Source organism: Vollenhovia emeryi, unplaced genomic scaffold (assembly GCF_000949405.1).
Source record: "Vollenhovia emeryi isolate VEMERY1.0 unplaced genomic scaffold, V.emery_V1.0 DF939172.1, whole genome shotgun sequence".
NCBI lineage: Eukaryota > Metazoa > Arthropoda > Insecta > Hymenoptera > Formicidae > Vollenhovia > Vollenhovia emeryi.
In genome coordinates, this window is record NW_011967194.1 from 717,705 (window position 1) to 739,479 (window position 21,775).

Below are 21,775 nucleotides of genomic sequence, written 5' to 3' on the forward strand. Positions count from 1 at the left end.
TCGACAACGCCTAATTGTCCAAACCGTTACCGTTTGATCCTTCTCGCGAAAGATGCTGAATTTATCCGTCTTGGAAACGACGCAGGATGTATCTTGGCAGAATAGTTTACACGCGGCACAGATTTTACGTTTCAAACGTACCGAAGACGTCCGATAAATATCGACGAGAATCCCGTCGGATGGCGCGTCGTGCACGATATAGATCCTGGATTCAAATTGATCGATCGTCCCTTTATCACTTACCGGTATGCAGTTGTTTCCTCGGCACACAATGCGGTTACTCCGATGCGGGACGAGGAGAGCTTAACGCTGATGGCATCGAGCGCCGGCAAGCTGCAAATAATTGGCAGGTAAAACTCTCGATTTGCAATCTTTTTGCAAGAAAGTTTCCATGTCACGGTCCCCATGACGACCTCTGACGGTGAGCGACTAAAGGCGGGGAACGCGACGCGGCGCGCGCGTCGCCGTCCCGTCGCGCGTCCGCGAGGAGTATTGCGAGTAAACACGAAGCGGAGGCGCCGCGCTCGCAAGCTCGCATACCTCGCGCGTGCTCGCTGGCACTCGCGCGATCGTCCGTAACGTCGTGACAATTGCCCCTCGAGCGACAAGCCGGGATCTCGGGTCCGTATCGCGTCGCGTCCGCTCGGAGAGGCGTTGGGGCACCGTCAGAGACGCCCGACATGCATGGGGCGAGCGCGTGGTGGTATGCTCGTAGCGGCGTCGGCGTCGGTGCGACCGCGTCGAAAGAACGTCGAGCGTCGGTTCGCCGCGCAACCGACTCATGAACGGTGAGAGGAGCGTCGACGCGGTTACCGCTGCTGCTGCTGCCGCCGCGACCGGCGCTGTCAGCGGCAACCGTGGCAACGGCGGCGGGGCGAGAAGGGGAGAGGGTGCCGGTTCTCGCGTCGGTGGTGGTGGTGGTGGTAAGAACAATAATAACACTGATATCATTGGTAACGGCGTTGCGGCCGTTGTTACCGGCGGCGTCGTCGGTGGCGCCGCGGACGGCCCCCGCGGCGTGACGTTGCCCGACGCCCGCGACACGACGCCAGTGAATTTCTGTCGCGAGACAACAGTACCGCGCACCTGCGGCGGCGGCGGCTGTCGTTGCTGTATCTCCGCCGCCGACGCGTTATCGTTCCCGGTGACAGGCGCGCCGACGCGCGCGCCCAACGGCGCCAGCGACGTCGCCGCGACGACGACCGACTACCGCGAGTTGACGCCGAGCAGCGCCGGGACGACGCCGTTGCTGCTGGACGCCGGTAGCATCGACGCGCGGACGGTCGGTAGGAGCAGACGCGGCAACGATAGCAACAGCAACAGTAATTTCACCAACGCCACTACCGTCGTCATTGTTGACGTCGCGTCGTCGTTCCGCGGCGACGACGCCGACGACGACGACGACGACGACGAAGACATCGTCGTCGACGACGACGACGACGACTCGGGCTCGGACTCGGACTACCACAATCGCGGCAACATGGTCGCGGCGATGAACGAGCATCTGTCCAACGCAACAACGACTACGTCGTCGTCGTCGCCGCCGGCGGTGGCGAACGCAATTCGCGCCGGCAGCAACACCGTCGCGATGTCGTCGTCGTCGTCGTCGTCCTCGTCGTCGTCGTCGTCGTCCTCATCGTCGTCGCTGTCGTCCGCGGCTATAATGACGAGCGGCACGAACGCCGGCGGTAACGGCAATCCCTCCGGCAATCCGATGACGACGATGGGCAACGCCGTGAGCGGTGCCAACGGCAGCGGCGTCTGCAGCAGCGCGCGCAATCAAGAGTTCCGCGAGGTGGACGGCGACGGCAAGGGCGCCGCGACCACGACAACCACCACCGCCGCCACCACCGGTATCCTCACTTTTCCATGTGACTTCGATCATATGTACGCCAGCATGACCGACGGCGCCGCGCCGGCCGCCGCTCTCGGCGTTAGTCCGCTGCGCGGCAACGACTCCCGTCACAATGATCTCACCGAGGTCAAGCACCTGAAGGAGCTGCTGCTGCTCCACCTCGACCTTATCCAGCAGCAGTTCGAGCAGATCGTCACCAAGGACAAGCTACTCACGGCGCTGCGCCAGGAAAACGAGACGGTACGCGGCCGAGAGGAAAAATGCCCTTCCCCCGAGTCGAAATGGCGAGCCGGGGGTCACCGGCCTCGTAGGAGGCGATTCAAAACGGTGTTTTTACTCCACGCGATTTGTTTGTCGAGGCACACACGCGTGGCCCCTTTGGCGATTCGAATGCAGCGACAACGCCGATGTCGGAGCAAAACAGAGCGGGCAGGCGCGCGCGCGCGCGTTTAAATGTCTTTCCCAAAATATTAATTTTCGCGGAGTGCAAGAACCGTGGAGGTGTCCGTCTCCATCGTTCCATTTCTATGGTTAAGCCGCGAAAACCCTCACGGGCATCTATTTTAGCGCGAGGGGAAAGCTTTTGAATCTCGGAAGGTGCTCGGGAGTCGAGAGACGCGGAATGCGGTGAGGCGAGTGCGCGGTGGTGAGTCATCGTGCGCGAGTTTCAATTGAAAACCTGATTCGTCCTCCGATCCCGTTTATCCGCCTGATTTTTGCGTAAGCGCCCGACGACGCCGAAAGATTGCTGCACGGAGATCGAGCTTGTGGAAAAGCGAGCTGGCTCTCCTCGTCGTCGATTGATTCGGCGCTCATTCACAGTCTCGGGCGCGCGACGCTTCCTCACGGTCGTCGTCGACGACAAATAAAGTAGACCCGAGCTTACCGGCCTGATCTAAGCGGCTCGCGCGTATTTCCGGCCGCGAGTCCCGCTCTCCTCGCGGAGCTTCTGGCGGCTCGGCGACTCCTGGCACCATTTTGTAAAAATGCGCCCCGCTCGCGCGCTAGCCTAACCTAGATGTACGTACCACGCGGGGAACGGGTTGACCGTGAAGGTCAACTTGCGCGGTGTCAACACGTGGTGGCGCTACTTCCGCATTGCGAGACCGCTCGCTCGCGAGACATTTCGGGGCTCCTTCGCGCGGGGAGTGACGACGTTCTCGCTGCTGCGTTTTCGCGATTTGAAAATGACAGTTGAACCAAGTTGAACCGAGGGGGGAAACGGCAATCGCGCCAGTAGATCGCGGTGCGCGCCCCCGTTTACTCCCGACGCCGTGCCCTCCCGCGCGCGCGAGACACCGATACCGCGCGTCGACGACGTTCGTTGACGGCGCGAATGACCGAGCGCGAGCGACATCGTCGAATTAACCCGCGGACACATAACCAAAAACCGCGACGAAAGTCGAGGCGAGGGTAAACGACATGATTTGCGAGGAGAGAAAGACGGTGTACGGGCCGTACACGAGAAGTGTAAATAACCTTGGAGATGTCTGTAAAGGGGTGGCGACGTGTAAGAGATGTCGATGACGGAATGGCGTTTGTATGTTGCAGCTGAAACTGCGTCTGGAGCGTATGGAAAGGCGCGTGAGCCTTCAGAAGCTGAGGTCCGAATGTAGCGAGAATTCCACCGGCTCGGAGCACCTGGGCGCCTGCTCGCCCACCAGTGTCAATTCGGTCAACGTACCTTCGACCAGCGAGCAGCTGCACCAGAGAACTGTCCAGTGCGAGGCCGGCAATACCCTGCACGAGAGCTTCAAGATACGTCTCAACACCAGCGGCGGCATCACCACTGTCAAACAGGAGCCGCACGATAATCAAATTAAGCTGGAGGTCAAGCAGGAGCCCAATAACGAAGCGAGGTTCGAATGGGAAGACAAGAAGAAGAGACGATCGGATCCGACTCCCCTGTCCACCGGCAGCAAGAAGAAGAGAGGGCTCTCCTGCTCGTCCGCCATCGGTAACTCGGATGGAATGCAAGAAAAGATACTGGCCCAGACCTTGCACGAGACTAGCAGAAAGAGCGACAAGAAGGCAAAGTCTGTCGTGAAGAAGGAGTCCTTTCTCACCACCGAGGAACACTATTATACAGCCGTAGGAGACTCAACTTACGCGTTAAACATGCAACAGTCTAGCCCAAAAGAAGCCAAGAATACGTTAGAGGTGCCGCACTGGAGGGTCAAGATGTACACGAGTTGCTACACGATGGAGGGAACTGAGAATTTGGACGACGAAATTTTTAACAAGAGACACTTGAAGTTGGAGAACGACGAGAGGAGGAGAAAGCGATGGGATGTACAAAGGATAAGGTTAGTAAAATGTCGTTAGGGCGCTCTCCGTTCTCCCCGAGAGCAGTATATAATAATCTCGCTTGTATATTTTAGGGAACAAAGGCATATAGAGAAGTTAAAACAACGTCAGGAACGTCAAAATCATCAAGCTACGTGCTACAATACCAATCACACCGGTCCTTGTCCCTCGTCCATGGAGGAGGAAACCGTAACGTCCTTGTGGCCTGATATAGAACAAATTCAAAGTCTCCAAGTAGATGCTCGTTTGCCAGTAACTGCATTTGGCGCTCCTATTCCTAGTTTCACTTCAAGGTAAACGAGTCTATGTCTTAAATGTACGTGCATATACCTTAAATAGCTTATGTATTAAACGTTAACGAGCATAAACTTTATCTTTCAGCGAATTCTCTTTACCCTGGTCGAATATAACGCGAATTAAGTGTCGACGTCCTAAACGTTCAACAGGTAGAAGAAAATCTACAGGTAGAAGAAAAGTTTAGAAGATAGAAATTTTTATAAAAGTGGACAGAACTGATTTCATCGGTGCCGTTAATTTTTAATTCCTCAAACTACTATCGCTCCCTCACGCCATAATTGAAACAGCGTTTTTCGTTTGCGAGACAGGGGCACCAAAGATATTTTTATTGACTTTTTAAATATATGCAATATAGTATAGTTTATCTATTTTTTCTACATTTTTATTTAAGTAAATTCATCGTCAATACTTGTTTGATACTTGATCTACTCTACATTTTGTACTCGGTGTTGGTCATTTTATTTACATAACCATGAGTATCGCAACGTACCGAAATATCAATTCGGCATAATCAACATTTTTTCAACTCCAGACCAGATTTCCGCTCCATTTTCAGTGAGTTGACAATATCGATATTTGCAAAGCTTTTTACCGCTTCAATTATACAGAATACTCTTTATATTATTTTATAATTAAATACATCCTTTGCTAACAATTATTTAAAAAAATGGTTAACGAAATCCTGTACATTGATAATATTCACTTGGTAAGAGTATGTTATAAAACAATGTTACATAATGGAAGAATATAATGAATTTTTTAATCTTGTGTAGCCTTTCTTGGTACTTAATAAATTCTGCGTTTCGTCATAATTTCACGTCTAAGGGGCGATAGGTATTTTTGGAAAAATTAACCGTTGTTGCAAACGTGCGATTGGTTAACTTAAAAATTTACAGTACAAATGTATTGTATAGAGAGTGTTTCAGAAAACGCGCGCTTCCTCTCACCAACAGATTCCTCGATGAAATTAACATTTCCTTGGCGAAAATTTGATGGCCTAACGGAATAACTTGAACTTTTCACTAAGGAAACATATTCGCGTCAAGAAAATCTGTAAACGAAACTGGATCGCTTTTTGATACCATCTATGTTATAATCTTATTGGATTACAAATAAGATTGTATAAGCGACCTCGGTATAGCATCTCTTGCCCCCACGCATGCTGAATGTCAAAATCCGAAGCAGGCGGAGAAGAACTTTGGACAATTGTTAAGTCATTAATATCGCGATCCAAGGTACGAGTTTCTTCTAAGTAAAACATTTTCTATGCACAATCAGTTCAATTAAATTTCAAGTTAACTATACTGACTTGGTGGCGTATTATATATTTGGTAAATACAATTATACGAATGTTAATTTTTCACCAATTTCTCATCCACGGTGTCCCCAAATATTGGTGTATCGAATTCTGACATCCTATCCGAGAGGATTTGTGATAATTCCGACTTTATTTGCGTTGTTATGAAACTATAGTTTCACCGTATAAAAAAATCGACGCAGATGATACATTATTTTCGCATATTTCGATCTGCTGATTAATTTATCTCGGATGAGTAAAAATGAAAATTGTATATATTTTTCTTTAGAGATAGAATTTTTTACGTTCTACTTTTTAAGCTACATACATATTCTGTAAGATAATATATTAACCGTCCATGAAAATTAGTAAAATTTCATGAACAAAACAGCATTCGATGCTACGATACTACGAAATGTAATTATCAATATCTTGTAAATGACAGACTTTTCTAGCTGTGGAATTACCGATTGAGAGTTCTTAGTACATACAAATATATGCGACACAACGCTCTATGAGAAAGAACATGTAAATTATTATTTTCTAATGTATATGCGTCAACAGAGAGAATTTTGTTATGTCGGCAGATGTACTGTGTGTCAAAAGTTGTATGAAAGTGTCTAAGAGGGACGTAGGGAGAACTAGGCTCTCCGATGTCACATCCGCCTTAAACGTCCTACTGTGTAATATAACATCGAGTACATTTTAGAAATAAAAAAAAAAGACATTGAATCAATGGCTCTGTTTAATATGCACAAATTCCCAGATTTAAAGCGTTTAAAGGAATAAAAATATCGTTAAAACTTGCACGTGCGAATGGGACGAGAGTTCAACGACGATCGGATCGGAATCAATTTCAGGAATCAAGAAATGTTCATTTATCAAGGAAAAGATTAAAGATGAAAAAAGTCTTAGTGAAACATTTTTCAAAAAGCGCCAAGAGCGAGAGGAAACATGTAAGAAAAAATATATTAAAGAAATAATAAATTACTAATCAGGAAATAAATATTGTTTCAGTTATCTTGCGTACGGCCCACTAAGGATTAATATCGGTCGAGAAGCGTTCTGGATGATGGCATCTCAAAAGCACTTTCTGTGCACAATGAACGGTCCTAGCTCGTCGTACTCCTGCCTAGAGATCCACATCTGCTGGAACGTGCTCAGACTAGCGAGGATCGAGCCGCCTATCCACACAGAGTATTTCCTTTCGGGCGGCGCGATTACTTTGATCTTCATCGTGGGCGGCGCGAGCGCCGTTATCTCCTTCTGCATTCGATCGGCGATGCCCGGATACATGGTAGTGCCGCCCGAGAGCACCGAATTGGCGTACAAATCCTTGCGGATGTCGACGTCGCACTTCATGATCGAATTATACGTCGTCTCGTGTATGCCGCAGGATTCCATACCCAGGAAACTTGGCTGGAACATCGCTTCCGGGCAACGGAAGCGCTCGTTGCCGATCGTGATGACCTGGAATCAAACCGTTATCCGTTACGTCTTCGTCCACTGACCGCGCGGCTAGCCAACCCATGACGAGTTAACACTCGCTCGACGCAAATGCGCGCGATTAATGCTAATGAGCTTACACTACCTCCATTATCGTCATTCGTTACATTTAGATTACAGCTCTATCTGTACTTCTTTCTATTTATAATTCAGACATCATTTTCGAGTCAATGTAAATCAGCTCTGTAAAGTTCGCTAACTTTTAGCGGTCTGACTTAAAAATTTCGGTACAATTGCTAAAGTTCTGGCTCTTTCTCGAAAGACACTCGATCGTCTTTCTTAATAAAAGATACAGATTTGGTCACCGAGAAGTCTTCGCTTTGCGTCGATTACAAGAGATGCTTCAACGTTACCTGACCATCCGGTAACTCGTAGCTCTTCTCTAACGCAGTTGACGCAGCGGCTGTCGCCATTTCATGCTGAAAGTCTAAAGCTACGTAACACAGCTTCTCCTTGATGTCACGCACGATTTCACGCTCTGCGGTAGTTGTAAAGGTGTAGCCCCTCTCGGTCAGAATTTTCATCAAGTAATCTGTCAAGTCGCGGCCGGCCAGATCCAGGCGCAAAATCGCATGAGGTAAGGCGTATCCTGGAAAAAAAATGGAAGAAATATATTGCGACGTCAAATACACAACAGACATTGATTCTTTTTAGATCGTACGACACCAACGAGCATATCATGAGAAACTGAACGAAGAGAGAAATACCTTCGTAAATCGGTACTGTGTGGGACACCCCATCGCCGCTGTCCAGCACTATGCCAGTCGTACGTCCTGACGCGTACAAAGACAAGACAGCCTGAATGGCAACGTACATAGCCGGAGTGTTGAAGGTCTCGAACATGATCTGCGTCATTTTCTCGCGGTTGGCCTTAGGGTTCAGGGGAGCCTCCGTCAACAAAACGGGATGCTCCTCTGGCGCGACTCTCAACTCGTTGTAGAACGTATGATGCCAGATCTTCTCCATGTCGTCCCAGTTGGTGACGATACCGTGTTCTATAGGATATTTAACAGTGAGAACTCCCCGTTTACTCTGCGCCTCGTCGCCTACGTAGCTGTCCTTTTGTCCCATGCCGACCATAATTCCCTAAACATATTCTCGATTAGAACACAATTGGATATTTCATTGCGCAAATGCAACTCATCTATTAGGTACACCCATGCTTTGCATACCTGATATCGGGGTCTTCCAACGATAGAGGGAAACACAGCTCGAGGAGCATCATCCCCGGCAAATCCGGCTTTGCACATTCCCGAGCCATTGTCAATCACCAACGCGGCTACGTCGTCGTCGCACATTTTAGAATAATATTAAGCGGATGATTTTAGCAACGCGAATTTTCTTACAGCAGATAAATAAATAGAACGACCGAGAGAGACTAGATGTGTACAACGTTCTCGCGTGACATTGGCTTCTGAAGCATTGCGTTTCCTCCTAGAAGAGTTGTTGCTTTATATGAGCTCCCCTCCTTCCGCTCACAGATCCACGCACACACCCATGTCTTTTTATATGATGACTTCAGAAACGAACAATAATATTTCAAATTGACTCAACACCAATGGATTTTGATTGTCCATCAATAAACATAGAAAGGACACTTTCGTTTATTGTTAAAAGAAGACAAGTTGACTCTGGCTTTGGTAAAACCTGTTTATAAATTTGTAAATTACACAGTGAATGTATTAATAACGAGAATATAATCTGTAAATATAATACATAGCTTTTAACATAGTTAACATAGCACAGTTTTTAACATTAAAAATAACGTGCGCATAAATGATATGAATAAAACTATGTTTAAAAGTAGTGTTTCGCTCTTAGTATAATACAGAATATAATACAAGTACATATTACAATTGTGACTTTTTTGTCACCAGTACGTATTGTGAAAAGAAGTAAAATTTAATATAGATAGCATTCCTTTCGTGCGTTTCTTACCCTTTAGAGAAATATGTATGTATCTTTTTAAATAAAAGACTTAATTGCTGTTTAATGTATGCCAATTATAACTGGCAGCTACTGCTTATAGCGTTATCCTCAATAAATGCACGAAGTTCTCGCGGTAATTAGAGCATGCGTTTTCCTACGTTCCTGCATCGATCTCTCTACAATCTGCACTAGACTGCAAACATAACGCAAGAGGGTAATTTCATTTGCAAAAATTGTTCAAGCCAACAAATTTTATTCAAAGACAAAATTCCCTCCGTCATTCAAGTCTATTTAAAGATAGATGGCTAAATGACAAGTAAAATGAATCGAGCTAACAAGATTCGATCGCAGAACATAACTGTTATTCGTTCAACGAGTTCTCTCCATATACGCCAGAGATTGACAAAATTAAATAAGAAACGAAGGAAGTAAGGGAAGCTCGTAGAATTAACGGGCTAAAAAGTCTCAATTGTTCTAAATTGTCTCCCATAAGTGTGTGCACTTTTCTAAAAATAGATAATCGAAGTGCCCGGCGGTTTCACAAGACATATTTAGGAAACAACGTTACGTAGTTTTAGAAGAATGTGATACAATTATATTGGCCCTTCAAAAGTTGTTACCATGTGTTATAGAATTGTTCAATCAATCAATTTATTCTATCTATACATGTATGTACATCCAGACACACACATATATCAATTTTGATATGAACATATAACGCAAATGTGCTGTCTTATTCTATCTCATTCACATCGCTTCCAGGTAACAAGCTCTGTTCCTTTGAGAATACTTTACAAACCAACGTGCATTACAGAGAATCACTGTTCCATTGACTGATCGCCCACTAGAGCGATCTTTATAATTGCTGTATTACGCTCCTTAATTAACTGCTCGACTAATGATATTAATTAGGCTGTGAAATTAAGTACCCACTTCAGTCTGAAGTTTTTGCATAAACCACTCTTGATATTTTTAACATCAGAATGCTATATAGCGTAACATAGTAAAAAGGCCACGTATAAACAATTCGCGCAATCAATATGTGAAATACATAATTATGATTAGACAAGCGACTTAGCTTTATGCATACAGCTATATGCATTTATGTACACATGCACACACAACACGCGTATATTCACATTGAATTAACGTGAGATGCATGTCGGAATATATGTATATATACGTATTTGAAGGAATCAATTAAAACTGTAATAAATACAAGCATATTTTCAAGAATATAAAGAATGAGAAATATTGTAGATAAGTGAAGAATGGTACAAAGATAAAACTTTTTTTTTTTTTAATTATTCCGACAGGCACTTCCACGAGTGTGGATATCTGTTTAACTTTACCTTTGTACAAATATTACAAAAAAAAAGCAACGACGATTTGGAGATATGGATTTTCTTTCTAAAGCAATAATACTTAGTAAAAAGAATAAATTAGGAAGTAACAATTGCCAACGTTATAATTATTAACAGTCTTAAAGGCTCTACTTATCCCAGAGTCCGACTTCTTTCATGCGCGTTTGAAAGTACTTTTCCAAGGCATTGGCACAACGGTAATATTCAGTGTCAGGACTATTATACAATCTACAGTTGGTGAAAATCCGTGACATGTCCGCTATAAATAATCTCTTTATTACATAGTATCCCGTATTCAAGCGATCTTGCATCGTCTTGAGATCTACAACACGAATGGATATGTCGTTATACATTTTGGTTTGTTACATTCGGCCGATAACTAGATGATTATAGTATCATATACCTATTTTAATCAGTTAGATGTATAGGCACTTTTCTCAAGGCCCGTGTCCACGATGCTAGAATTCCAAGTTCTAGCATCGTGGGCGCGCACCTTTAAACTCACCCATAGGATATTTGATGTGATCGTAGTAATCCGGAACATCATTTTTATCTACAGGTTTCAAAAAAGGCCACGCTGTGGCGTGTTTCTTCACACTGTTCAATACACCATTTAGTGTATTACATAGTGACTCTGGCACATCTAAGCTCGTGTCCATTTGTTCTGGAGCTTGCATTCCTTTCGTCACGCCCCTCGTTCTAGTCTGAGCGCAACTTTTCCATCCAGTCTCGTGAATCCCCGGGATACACTCGATTGGGATTCCCCTTAAGCCTTCCTTAAAACACGTTAAGCCGGGATGCACTTTCTGTATTTCCTGTTGCCTTTGGTGAATCAGCTTTTTCACTATTTCCTTCTGCTTCCTAATAACTGCCGTAAATTCAGTATATACAATTTTTGGGTTTAGCTCGCAATGCATCAACGTTGCTCCCACGTAATATTTTATGTACCCCTGGTGCACCGTCTTGGGCAGTTTTATATCTTTGCTAAATCCCTGTTTCTTAAAGTATCCAATAGCAAAGTCATCCGCGAATGTAAGAAAATGCAGTATGTTGTTCTTAATGTGATAATCTTTCAACATATTCATCAAGTGTGTTCCATAGCCTTTTACTTGCTCGTGGCTCGTAACAGCGCAAAACACTATCTCTGTAAAGCCTTGAGTCGGAAACATACAAAAGCAAATCCCACCGATTGGACGACCATCCTTTATCAGAGCTAGTGTTTTATGCTTTCTGCAAGATAACAAATACTGTTTTATCGAATGTATTAGGTAAAATGATTTAACGCTTATTGTATTAGATTTGTGTCACTCACGGATCAAAAACAAGCTGAGTAATGTATTCTTTGGGCGTTCTTGGTAATTGATGACTGAACACATCTTGTAGCCCAATCAGCCAAAGCATGGTCTGCTTAGAGACTGGTCGCGTAAGGCTGTTTCCAATTACATGAAATTCTATTATCTTTTTACTTTCTTCTATCTTTGCGGTTTCGTCCCGTGGCACGTTCGGTGGAAACACTGCATCAGAACCAGACAGATAATTAGTGTCGTTAATAGATGCAACAATTTCAGCAATGGCCTCGTCCGGCAGATCCTCAAAAGTCTCGTCAGTTTTCCGCTTCTTTGCGTCGAGACGCCCTTCGGCGTTAGGACGCTTCTCCTGGATTTTCTTAATTCCAGGACTGATGTTTATCGTTGTAAAATTATCTTTCTCGTTCGGAGTGACAGTAACCTTTTCGAACTCGCCCGTTTTCCTTGCTTGAGCCTTTGATTCCAAGGCAGTTTGAAAGTGAGAAGGCGGAAGTTGTTTAAATTCAGGATCCCAAATGGGCGAATTATCCGAATAAATTTCTACTTCCAACAACGAAAGAAACCTTAAATATAAGAGATTACAATTCAGCTCGATGCGTCACCTGTGTATATAAAATGGAAAAGAAATTGGCAACATACTTAGGGAAATGCGTTAAGACCAAGACTCTCTTGTCCGGTGCAAGTTTGTCCCTTTCATTATTACACTTATCCATTAATTGTCTGCAAACTGATCTGAATACAGCTTGTAACAGGGTCTTGCCAAAAACCAGAGGAGTGTCGTAATGCGGCAACGAGTCGCAAAATGCAGGCACGTGGCAGAAGACGAGCCAGCGGGTATAATTAATTTTGTAGATAGAAGCCTCCTCCGCGCTAGTTGTCAACCGTCTGGCACTGGGTGCTTCGAAGTTCCAATAATTGAGGCAGTGTAAAAGCATCTTTGCCATATCGTACATAACCTGCCATTCTCTCGACGGCAAATGGCTAAATTTATAGAGAACAAAGTTCATTACTGCTTTTGCTATGTTGGGTCTCTCGAACGGCGGTTTCCCCAACGAGCCTTCCACGGCAGGCTTTGCCATAGTTAAAATACAGTTCCTCAACAATTTGTACAGATAAATATATACTTTCTTGGTATCGAGATCCGCCTCCCTGTGCGTGCACGCAAAAATATTGTCCGCGTCGATAGCCATACCCAACAATTTGTTGATTTCCAACTCGGACTGAACCGGCAGGTGCTTGATGTGATTTTCCAGAGGATGCGTACATATCTTGCACGGATCGAACAAGTTTATCACCGGCTGCTGTATCTCGCCCTTCGGCGACCTTATGATCGGTTGGGCGTTTTTCCAGCCCGTACACTTGCATTCCTCCGTCTGGCAGGCGCTATAATTCGCAAGCTTCAACAGTTTCTTCTCCTGCGGCCAGTTGTACGTCTGCTGCTTGCGCTGGTGTATCCTTTGGAGATTACTCGTACGGTTTACCTGGGCCTGCGGCTTAGCTGCATGCGCGTCTTTATTATTACTTTCTTGCTGCAAGATACTGCTGACAGGCTGACCAGCTTCCTCCGAAGAGGCTGTTGCCTGAGAGTTGACGTCCTCGGATGCCATTCTGCGAAACGTCACTGAAACATTCCTGTCATATTCCTCTAAACAAATGCCTACCTATAACCAACAGAGCCAGCCGTATATCATTAATCATTCATCGTAATAACATTTTCAACCAACTCACGTCAATTTACACGCGCATTACAAGTGCATTCTCCAATACAGGGCAATTCGGTCGCAATTTTACGTTAATCAAGTCGCTTCTACTCGCAACGGTACACTTTGTTCAATTATTCGACAATAATATCCAGATATTAATAAACGATTACGATATCCGTACAATTGTCATGCCGTCATAAACCAGCTTTCTCTAAAATTCTCTATAATTTGTTATGTTATTATTATGTTGATATATACAGGACAGTTTTTTTTTCTCCCTTTACGGGATCGCCGTCGTCATATACAGTACAGTTTTTCACAGCTCAGGGGGTCTGTTCCCTTTCACCTGGCTGCACTAGTTCAGAGCTTATCTCTCTCTTTCCAATGGGGAGGAAGAAAGATCAACTCTGAACCAGTGCAGTCAGTTCAGCTGTAAAGAACAGACCTCGGGTTATATCACAGCGTTGTGTGCTGCTGTATCAGGAAATGCGGCAACGTTATGAGATAATGCATGTCCATACGCAATGGCCAATCGTTTTCCATTTTTCTCAGACTAATGGTATATACCGAGCGTTGATTGGCTGTCGCGTGAGTTTAGTGGTCTGAAATCTTTAGATTTAAAAAAAATTCTTACTCTCGATTCCAGTTTTCGTATTAAATAAAAATTTGTTAGATCCGAAATTTTCACTACTCTAAATTTATATATGCAATATCAAGTTTTGTATTATAGAAAAGAAAGAAAAGAAAAAAATGTGTCCCTTTATTCATAAATTAATAATTTAAATAAAATTAAAAGTATTGGCAACTATCTCAAGCAGCTTATAGAAGTAACAAATAATGAATACAAATTTAACATTGTTTTGATACTTTGTATATTATATCACAAGACACTTGAAAAGTCTACTTGTCCCATAGACCAATCTCTTTCATACGCGTCTGAAAATATTTCTCCAGAACATTCGCGCAATGACAGTAATCGGTATCGAGACTATTGTACAGTCTACAGTTTGTGAAAATTCGTGTCATATCTGCAATAAATAATCTTCTAGTTACATAATATTTAGATTTCAAACGGTCTTCCATAGTCTTGAGATCTGCAATATAAAATATCATGTGTCATTAGTCTCTAATTTATTATTAAATTTTCTCATTTGAATATTATTTACTTTACATAATAATTGATTCCAAAGTGGTTCGATCGTTTTAAAACGTATATCTTTTTGCTCACCCATTGGATATTTTATATGATCATAGTAATCTGGAACCTCATCTTTCTTCACAGGCTCCAGAAATGGCCAAGCTGTGGAATGGCTCTTGACGCTATTCAAAACATTGCTCAAAGCGTTAGAAAGAGACTCGGACATGTCCATGCAGTCTACAAGTTCTGAACCTTGCGTTCCTTTAGCCACACCTCTCGTTCTCGTCTGAGCGAAATTCTTCCAGCCGGTTTCGCGAATTCCCGGAATGGATTCGATAGGAATACTTCTTACGCCGTCTTTGAAGCACGTTAAACCCGGATGAACTTTTTGTATTTCCTGCTGCTTCTGAGCAATTAATTCCTTGATGATTTCTTTTTGTTTCCTTAGTACCGCTGTAAATGCGGTGTACACTATTTTAGGATTCAAATCACAGTGCATCAGTGTCGCTCCTTCGTAATCCTTGATGTATCCTTGATAAATTGTCTTGGGCAGCTTGATGTCTTTACCAAATCCTTGTTTTTTAAAGTATCCGATGGCATACTCATCCGCGAACGTGAGAAAATGCAGTATGTTGTTTCTAATGTGATAATCTTTCAGTATGTTCATTAAATGCGTTCCGTAGCCCTTCACTTGCTCTTGACTCGTAACAGCGCAAAACACTATCTCAGTGAAACCCTGAGCAGGAAAGGTGCGGAAACAAATACCGCCGATTGGACGATCGTCTTTTATCAGGGCCAACGTTTTATGCTTCCTGCGTGACAAACAATAGACCGTCGCTAGATAAATTCTTATATAATAAATTAACATATTATTTTTCAACAATACTCACGGATCAAAGACGAATTGAGATATATATTCTCTGGGCATTCTGATTAATTGATGGCTAAATACATTGTGTAATCCTATTAGCCAAAGCATTGTTTGCTTAGACACAGGTTGCGTCAGACTATTTCCGATAACATGGAACTCTATGATCTTCCTGCGCTCTTCAATTTTCGCAGTTTCGTCTCGTGGAAGATCCGGAGGAAATACCGCGTCTGGGCCACACATGTTCTTGGGGTCATTAATAGTCGCGACAATTTCAGCGATAGTTTTGTCTGGCAAATCCTCAAAAGCCTCTTCGCACTTGCGTTTCTTTGCATCCGGTCGTCCTTCGAAAGAACGCTTCTCGGGAAGCCTCCTTATCCCGGGACTAATATTTATCGTGGTATAAGTATCTTTTTCGTTCGGTGGGACGGTGACTTTCTCAAATTCGCCAGTCTTTCTTGCTTGCTGCGCCTTCGATTCCAGGACAGCTTGCAGATGAGCCGGCGGTACTTGTTTAAATTCAGGATCCCACATGGGCGAACTGTCGGAATAAATCTCAGCTTCCAGCATCGAAAGAAACCTTAAATACAAAGAGTTATGTAGTAGCTGGTAAAATTACGCAGGACGAACATTGAGCGAAAGAGAATTCAATGCGTACTTGGGAAAGTGTGTTAGAACTATAACTTTCTTCTCCGGCGTTAATTTATCTCTTTCAATGTGACACTTATTCACTAGTTCTCTACAAAGTGGTCTGAATACTGCTTGCAGGAGAGTCTTCCCGAATACTAAAGGAGTGTCGTGATGTGGTAAAGAGTTACAGAATGCAGGCACATGGCAGAAGACTAGCCAGCGGGTGTAGTTGACTTTGTAAGCAGCGGCTTCTTCCGGACTGACTGTTACTTGTCTGGCACTGGGCGCTTCGAAATTCCAATAGTTCAAGCAATGCAATAACATCTTTGCCATGTCGTACATAGCTAGCCAATCTTTTGGCGGCAAGTGGCTAAATTTAAATAAAACAAAATTCATCACTGCTCTCGCTATGATAGGTCTTTCGAATGGTGGCTTTCCGAACGGGCTGCCTTCTAGGGTTGGCTTTGTCATAGTTAAAATACAATTCCTCAGCAACTTGTACAAGTAAAAATAAACCTTCTTAGTATCGGGATCCGCTTCTCTGTGTGTACACGTTAAAATGTTGTCCGCGTCGACAGCCATTCCCAATAATTTGTTGAGCTCGACAAATTGAGCCGGTAAGTGCTTGACATGATTTTCTAGAGAATGAGTACACGTCTTGCACGGATCGGAAAAGGTGATAACAGGTTGCTGTATCTCGCCCTTCGGCGACCTTATAGGTGGCTGTGCGTTTTTCCAGTTTATACATTTGCACTCCTCCGCTTGGCAAGCACTGTAGTTGGCGAGTTTTAACAATTTCTTTTCCTGTGGCCAGTTGAGCGTCTGCTGCTTGCGTTGGTGTATCCGTTGGAGATTGCTCGCCTGAGTCTGTGGTTTAACCGAGCTTGTATCCTTGTTGTTGCTTTCCTGCGAGGTACTGCTAACAGGCTGTCCAGTCTCTTCCGAAGAAGCTGACGCTGCAAGAGAATTGACGTCCTCGGATGCCATCCTTGGAAAAAAATCAGGTTGGTCATATCGAGAATTGGATAAGCCACTCCCTAGCCGCATCAAAGTTTCCAAGGCGGAGTAACGTATCTACGCTTGTAAACTTACCTTAGAAAACTTTTCGTCTCGATACAAACAACATAAGTTGCAATTTCGTGCAAATCTAAGTTAATCGCGCTTTCGTTTACAAATAATTTCTTATCGTTGGCTCACGCATGGAGTAATGAGCATTTGACAATCTTTTCGATTGACTGGTCCATTACGACGAGTTATTCTTCTGCTATTATAGCCACGTTTTCTACAATTTGTTAGTATCGTTGATTTAAAAGACAATGCTCCGACCAGGGTTAAGTTAGGTTGGGTTATGGCTGCGTTCGCTTTGGACGCTTTGGACCACGGTGTAAAGATACAAGGCGAAGCAATCCGGTGGATGCGCAGTGCCAACCAATCAGAAACTTGCCTCGACCTTGAAACTACAAATCATTGCGGTTGAATGCAGCAAGAACTAAGGAACGATTTGCCCCCAAAAATTGGTTACATGCGCAATGTTTCACCTTGTATCTTTACACCATGCTTTGGACGCTCGCGGCGTTGACGCGCTATCCTTCTTCGACGCATAATGAGCGACAAGGATGCGCGTGTGTGAGCGCAGGCCGCAGAGTCAATCATTTGGTGCACACACCAACGCGTCCAGGTTGCTAGGTGCGTGTGAGTAGAGCATCAAGAAATTTGTGTATTGCTACATTAAGAAAGTATTACTGTGCTTCCAAAAAAAAAGTAAACATTTACGAGAGGAAGGGCAAAAATCGCCAGGTTTCAGGGGCAAATCACGGAACAGCTGGACACAATTCGCTTCTGCGTTTAGTGACTTGAGTTAGGAATCCATAGCAGTTTTACCTCGCCTTGCACGAGAAATGGCAGAGAATGTTGGAAGGGAAACGCCACCGATTTACAGCGAGGAAACCAAGACTGCGGGACAACCGCTGTCGGATTTCCTGTTGCAACTGGAGGATTACACGCCAACGGTATCGATCTATTTTCTTCTGTTTTCGCTCGAGAACCAAATTATGTTTACGTGTCCCATATCGGACACGTTATATATGTTGTAATTTTTATGTATTGTACATTCTTTAACGTTAGATACCTGATTCCATCACCGAGCATTACTTGCACACAGCTGGTTTCAACGCTACCGATCCTAGGATGTAAGTATGGGTTTGTTTTCTGTTCCTGCACTGGTGAACTAGTGCAGTAAGCTAGAATGAGAAAAAATATGCTTGTCTTACTCCAATTTATTGCACTAGTTCACTAGTGTAGGAACAGAAAACAAGCCTAATGTTATTTAAATCAAGGGTTAAACGGCTGACCAAAATCATGTATCTACACCAATGCCTACTAATGCCCTTATTTTATCTTATTATTTGGAGGGGATGGTAATATTTGTTCTCTATTGCAAGAACGATACATTCTTATTGCTTTAGAGTACGCCTGGTGTCCTTGGCAGCGCAAAAGTTTATCTCAGAAATTGCCAACGATGCGCTACAGCATTGCAAGACACGCGGCGCTAATCAGAATTCAAAAACAAAGGGAAAAGACCGACGTTATACTCTTACTATGGAAGATCTGACACCAGCGGTTGCGGAATATGGCATAATAGTGAAAAAACCACATTATTTCGTTTGATCGCTTTACAATTTGATACGTGCACTTTGTTAAATCACATCGATGCAATTAACAATATGGAAATGCATCTTGGAAGAGTCTGAGCTAAAGTCTATCTTGAATAAAAATGATATATTGTTATGTAAAGAAAAGGAGTTCAGGACTACGTATGTTTTAATTTGAATGCAATAAATATAAATATCTTATTAATGTAGTAATATTAATAATATACTTGTATTAATAAAACATGTATGTATAAAATATCTAAACAGTTCTACTTTGTTAAGAACAACGCTATTGTATGAGTAAGTCTAAACGTTATAGTTTCGTGTAATTATAATGCATGGTTACGTGGATATACATCTTATTATATCATTGTATCATTGTGCTAGTGTTTTTGTAAGAAATTAAAAAGTAAATTCAATAAAATGTCGACAATGCAATAAAATTGTGCCTCCTAGAATACTGGACATGTCACGTACATCTTACTCGATTATTTTCCCCTGATACTATATCGAGATTTTGAAATTAAAATTTTTGTCACCAAGGTATGTTGGCAAGTTCAGGAATTTTTGTTATCGACGACTGATTAAGTAAACGGCGACTTTACCCAAGTTCCACATACGTTCGTATAGGGCGACATCTTGTGTACGAAGAGATTCGTAAATCTGCAGAAATATAAAGTCCCATAAAAAGTGATGTAGTCAGTTGAGGACTGATCGCGAAGAGGCCGGTTTCTAAGCGGCGTTAGTCAGTTGATGGGCCCATCCTTCGCTAAACAGAGTAGCGTCAAAATGAACAAGTACGTATTAACGTTATTTTACGTTAATTAACCTCCACTTAACCACCTGCATTTGAAACACGCTAAACAACCTAACCTAACGGTTGACGGCGTCCCCGTAGAGGGGAAATAAAAGAAACTTGCATTTTACTTTTTAAAATAAATTCCCCCTCATGGGAACGCCGTCAACTATATAGCGCACTCTGTCCTCTTAACTTCCTTTCTTACCGTCTTCCCTGTATTCTTATCCTTTCTTTACCCTACCTTTACGGCCATGTGTCCTCTGGGCGTTATTAGTCGCCTCTCACCACACGGAAGGCTATACGTGAAAGGTTTTACATGAAACGTCTTTTTGCCTGAGAACAGAGACCTGAAGAAAGATGCCAAGCAAGAGCAGTCGAACAGTAGTGCGCGACCATTGTCCATCGAAGGCCCCTCAAGCTCTAATAACGAGCAAACCCCACCGCAACCGTTACCGGACCAACCGAGGCAGCCAACAAACATGCAAGGGTTGCTCAAATACGCTATGAATGTGGCAAAGTCCGAGAACTCGGAAAATAAGCCAGTTTATCCGTTGGACGACCAAGTATGAAATTTATTTAATTTCTTTAAAATCTCTCACAAGAACCTCTCAAAATTGATACTTTTCTGAACACTTCTTCATTTGTTTAGTAAGCAGCGCACATTTCTCTGCGCCACGATCGCCACTCGTTCATGTCTAAGGGCCTGTGTCCACGATGCTGGAACTTGGTCCAAGTTCTAGTTTCGAGAAACGTGTGGCCAATCAACTTACAGTTATTCCATAAAAGCTGCACGTTGATTGGCCACGCGTTTCCCGGAACTAGAACTTTGACCAAGTTCTAGCATCGTGGACACAGGCCTTAATGAATGTGTTTATATGTTGCAGAAAAAGACATTCTTGAACGAGGCATTGTCATCATTAACGGTAAACGTAATAGAGGAATTGCAGAAAGCTGTAAAAGTCCTGACCAATGTCACTAATCTACGAGCGGACGATGATTCGTCGGAGTACGAGAGTGCATTGGAAAGGATGGCGGATTTCGTGGACAATATCGACATAGCCAACGACTTGTATAACATTGGGGGCTTCTCGATACTTCAACCATGCCTGAATTCCTCGCACAGTAACATTAGATGGCGGATAGCTGATATCATCGCCGAATTGGCGCAAAATAATCCATTTTGCCAAGACAAGTTGCTAGAAGCCGGAGTATTTCCTGTGCTGCTGTCTATGATCGATACAGACCCGTCGGAGCAGGCCAGGATAAAAGCTTTGTACGCGGTGTCATGTAAGTGACGGAAGGGCACGAGGCTCGGACTTTATATCTCATTGGTTATATTTTAAACACAGGTATAGCCAGGGGCAATCCAGCGTCGTTAAAATATATGGATAGGAACGATGGTTACTCGGTGCTTTTGCGAGCGATGCAAAGTCCGGTGGAGAAACTGCAGATAAAGTCCGCATTTTTGCTTTCCAGCTTGTGCAGCAAGGATAATTCGAATAACGTAAATAAACAAGTAAAATATACCTTGGTAAAAATGGGATTCGTGGAGCAAGCAGCGGGATTGCTGGGTAGAATGAATTTACAACCGGAAGTGAGGTAACGCAACCGTGACATTTTAAGGAGACGCGTGCATTTCTTGTATTTTCCTCGCATCCGACATAAATCGAGTATTACGTTTATCGTAGGGAACAACTGCTGAGAGTGCTCAGTAGTATGGTGAACGATAACTTCCTACCGGCGCTGAAGGAATGCCGGCGATCGCAGTTGTTTTTAAGATCCACTTTGGAGCAATTGTTGACAGAATTGAAACCTGTGGAAAATCAGGACGAGATAGACATGTGCGCCGAACTCCTGGACAAAGTGTTTTCCGAGCCTGATACAAGTCAAGAGAGATAACGAATTTGTATCGATCTTTTCGCTTAATAAACACAACATTTGTCTAACCGGTTTTAAGTAATTTACAGGAATGTGCGTATAGATGATAACTAAATGTAGTAAATAAAACTGATTCTTGTATGTGTCGAGCAAATCGATCGGAATATTTTGTTTCGCAGACCAATGTTTGTAAGACCAATCTTGTGTTTCGCGACTACCAGCCCAAGCACAATTGACGAAATTTGT

At 43.7% G+C, this 21,775-nt stretch overlaps 6 protein-coding genes across 12 annotated transcripts; 3 read left to right on the plus strand and 3 right to left on the minus strand.

Annotated features, from left to right (window-relative positions):
* The first annotated feature begins 781 nt into the window (after positions 1-781).
* LOC105563787 (male-specific lethal 1 homolog) lies at positions 782-6,488 on the plus strand. The gene is made up of 4 exons (XM_012015692.1): positions 782-2,095; positions 3,407-4,161; positions 4,237-4,455; positions 4,544-6,488. The coding sequence occupies exons 1-4, from the start codon at positions 782-784 to the stop codon at positions 4,641-4,643; spliced, it is 2,388 nt and encodes a 795-aa protein (XP_011871082.1). The 3' UTR covers positions 4,644-6,488.
* LOC105563724 (actin, clone 403-like) lies at positions 4,826-8,807 on the minus strand. The gene is made up of 4 exons (XM_012015579.1): positions 8,435-8,807; positions 7,970-8,348; positions 7,616-7,851; positions 4,826-7,226 (listed from the first exon to the last, which is right to left on the minus strand). The coding sequence occupies exons 1-4, from the start codon at positions 8,558-8,560 to the stop codon at positions 6,837-6,839; spliced, it is 1,131 nt and encodes a 376-aa protein (XP_011870969.1). The 5' UTR covers positions 8,561-8,807; the 3' UTR covers positions 4,826-6,836.
* Positions 8,808-8,898: 91 nt separating this feature from the next.
* LOC105563725 (histone acetyltransferase KAT2A-like) lies at positions 8,899-13,922 on the minus strand. Of its 6 annotated transcripts, none has more exons than XM_012015582.1 (5): positions 13,591-13,922; positions 12,502-13,483; positions 11,868-12,425; positions 11,061-11,785; positions 8,899-10,877 (listed from the first exon to the last, which is right to left on the minus strand). In XM_012015582.1, exons 2-5 carry the CDS (start codon positions 13,467-13,469, stop codon positions 10,684-10,686), a joined length of 2,445 nt encoding a protein of 814 aa, XP_011870972.1. In that variant the 5' UTR covers positions 13,470-13,483; positions 13,591-13,922; the 3' UTR covers positions 8,899-10,683. The 6 variants fall into 6 exon arrangements, with proteins under 6 accessions (XP_011870972.1, XP_011870971.1, XP_011870973.1 ...); XM_012015581.1 differs by having other exon boundaries at positions 12,502-13,523; XM_012015583.1 differs by having other exon boundaries at positions 12,502-13,470; positions 13,591-13,921.
* A 498-nt stretch (positions 13,923-14,420) lies between these two features.
* Positions 14,421-17,705, minus strand: LOC105563727 (histone acetyltransferase KAT2A-like). Its single transcript, XM_012015586.1, has 5 exons — positions 17,294-17,705; positions 16,230-17,189; positions 15,594-16,151; positions 14,794-15,515; positions 14,421-14,659 (listed from the first exon to the last, which is right to left on the minus strand). The coding sequence occupies exons 2-5, from the start codon at positions 17,186-17,188 to the stop codon at positions 14,466-14,468; spliced, it is 2,433 nt and encodes an 810-aa protein (XP_011870976.1). The 5' UTR covers position 17,189; positions 17,294-17,705; the 3' UTR covers positions 14,421-14,465.
* A 102-nt stretch (positions 17,706-17,807) lies between these two features.
* Positions 17,808-19,295, plus strand: LOC105563728 (transcription initiation factor TFIID subunit 10-like). 2 transcript variants are annotated; one of them, XM_012015587.1, is made up of 4 exons: positions 17,808-17,887; positions 17,999-18,210; positions 18,326-18,390; positions 18,667-19,295. In XM_012015587.1, the coding sequence occupies exons 2-4, from the start codon at positions 18,100-18,102 to the stop codon at positions 18,866-18,868; spliced, it is 378 nt and encodes a 125-aa protein (XP_011870977.1). In that variant the 5' UTR covers positions 17,808-17,887; positions 17,999-18,099; the 3' UTR covers positions 18,869-19,295. The 2 variants fall into 2 exon arrangements, with proteins under 2 accessions (XP_011870977.1, XP_011870978.1); XM_012015588.1 differs by having other exon boundaries at positions 17,815-17,893.
* A 196-nt stretch (positions 19,296-19,491) lies between these two features.
* Positions 19,492-21,683, plus strand: LOC105563729 (hsp70-binding protein 1). The gene is made up of 5 exons (XM_012015589.1): positions 19,492-19,649; positions 19,995-20,214; positions 20,536-20,938; positions 21,001-21,250; positions 21,340-21,683. The coding sequence occupies exons 1-5, from the start codon at positions 19,606-19,608 to the stop codon at positions 21,548-21,550; spliced, it is 1,128 nt and encodes a 375-aa protein (XP_011870979.1). The 5' UTR covers positions 19,492-19,605; the 3' UTR covers positions 21,551-21,683.
* Positions 21,684-21,775: the final 92 nt, after the last annotated feature.

What these genes read in the sequence shown, in the direction of transcription:
- LOC105563724 (XM_012015579.1), bottom strand. Translation starts at nt 8,560, where the DNA reads ATGTGCGACGACGACGTAGCCGCGTTGGTGATTGACAATGGCTCGGGA. An exon ending in TTGGAAGACCCCGATATCAG is followed by an intron (nt 8,349 to 8,434) that starts GTATGCAAAGCA and finishes GAATATGTTTAG; the next exon opens with GGAATTATGGTCGGCATGGG. An exon ending in ACGAGTTACCGGATGGTCAG is followed by an intron (nt 7,227 to 7,615) that starts GTAACGTTGAAG and finishes GTTTGATTCCAG; the next exon opens with GTCATCACGATCGGCAACGA.
- LOC105563729 (XM_012015589.1), top strand. Translation starts at nt 19,606, where the DNA reads ATGGGCCCATCCTTCGCTAAACAGAGTAGCGTCAAAATGAACAA. An exon ending in AGTAGCGTCAAAATGAACAA is followed by an intron (nt 19,650 to 19,994) that starts GTACGTATTAAC and finishes GCCTGAGAACAG; the next exon opens with AGACCTGAAGAAAGATGCCA. An exon ending in AATTTACAACCGGAAGTGAG is followed by an intron (nt 21,251 to 21,339) that starts GTAACGCAACCG and finishes CGTTTATCGTAG; the next exon opens with GGAACAACTGCTGAGAGTGC.
- LOC105563787 (XM_012015692.1), top strand. Translation starts at nt 782, where the DNA reads ATGAACGGTGAGAGGAGCGTCGACGCGGTTACCGCTGCTGCTGCTGCC. An exon ending in TGCGCCAGGAAAACGAGACG is followed by an intron (nt 2,096 to 3,406) that starts GTACGCGGCCGA and finishes TGTATGTTGCAG; the next exon opens with CTGAAACTGCGTCTGGAGCG. An exon ending in ATTCCTAGTTTCACTTCAAG is followed by an intron (nt 4,456 to 4,543) that starts GTAAACGAGTCT and finishes TTTATCTTTCAG; the next exon opens with CGAATTCTCTTTACCCTGGT.
- LOC105563728 (XM_012015587.1), top strand. Translation starts at nt 18,100, where the DNA reads ATGGCAGAGAATGTTGGAAGGGAAACGCCACCGATTTACAGCGAGGAA. An exon ending in TGGAGGATTACACGCCAACG is followed by an intron (nt 18,211 to 18,325) that starts GTATCGATCTAT and finishes CTTTAACGTTAG; the next exon opens with ATACCTGATTCCATCACCGA. An exon ending in AACGCTACCGATCCTAGGAT is followed by an intron (nt 18,391 to 18,666) that starts GTAAGTATGGGT and finishes TTATTGCTTTAG; the next exon opens with AGTACGCCTGGTGTCCTTGG.
- LOC105563727 (XM_012015586.1), bottom strand. Translation starts at nt 17,188, where the DNA reads ATGGCATCCGAGGACGTCAATTCTCTTGCAGCGTCAGCTTCTTCGGAA. An exon ending in GTTCTAACACACTTTCCCAA is followed by an intron (nt 16,152 to 16,229) that starts GTACGCATTGAA and finishes TTTGTATTTAAG; the next exon opens with GTTTCTTTCGATGCTGGAAG. An exon ending in TCTCAATTCGTCTTTGATCC is followed by an intron (nt 15,516 to 15,593) that starts GTGAGTATTGTT and finishes TTTGTCACGCAG; the next exon opens with GAAGCATAAAACGTTGGCCC.
- LOC105563725 (XM_012015582.1), bottom strand. Translation starts at nt 13,469, where the DNA reads ATGGCATCCGAGGACGTCAACTCTCAGGCAACAGCCTCTTCGGAGGAA. An exon ending in GTCTTAACGCATTTCCCTAA is followed by an intron (nt 12,426 to 12,501) that starts GTATGTTGCCAA and finishes CTTATATTTAAG; the next exon opens with GTTTCTTTCGTTGTTGGAAG. An exon ending in ACTCAGCTTGTTTTTGATCC is followed by an intron (nt 11,786 to 11,867) that starts GTGAGTGACACA and finishes GTTATCTTGCAG; the next exon opens with AAAGCATAAAACACTAGCTC.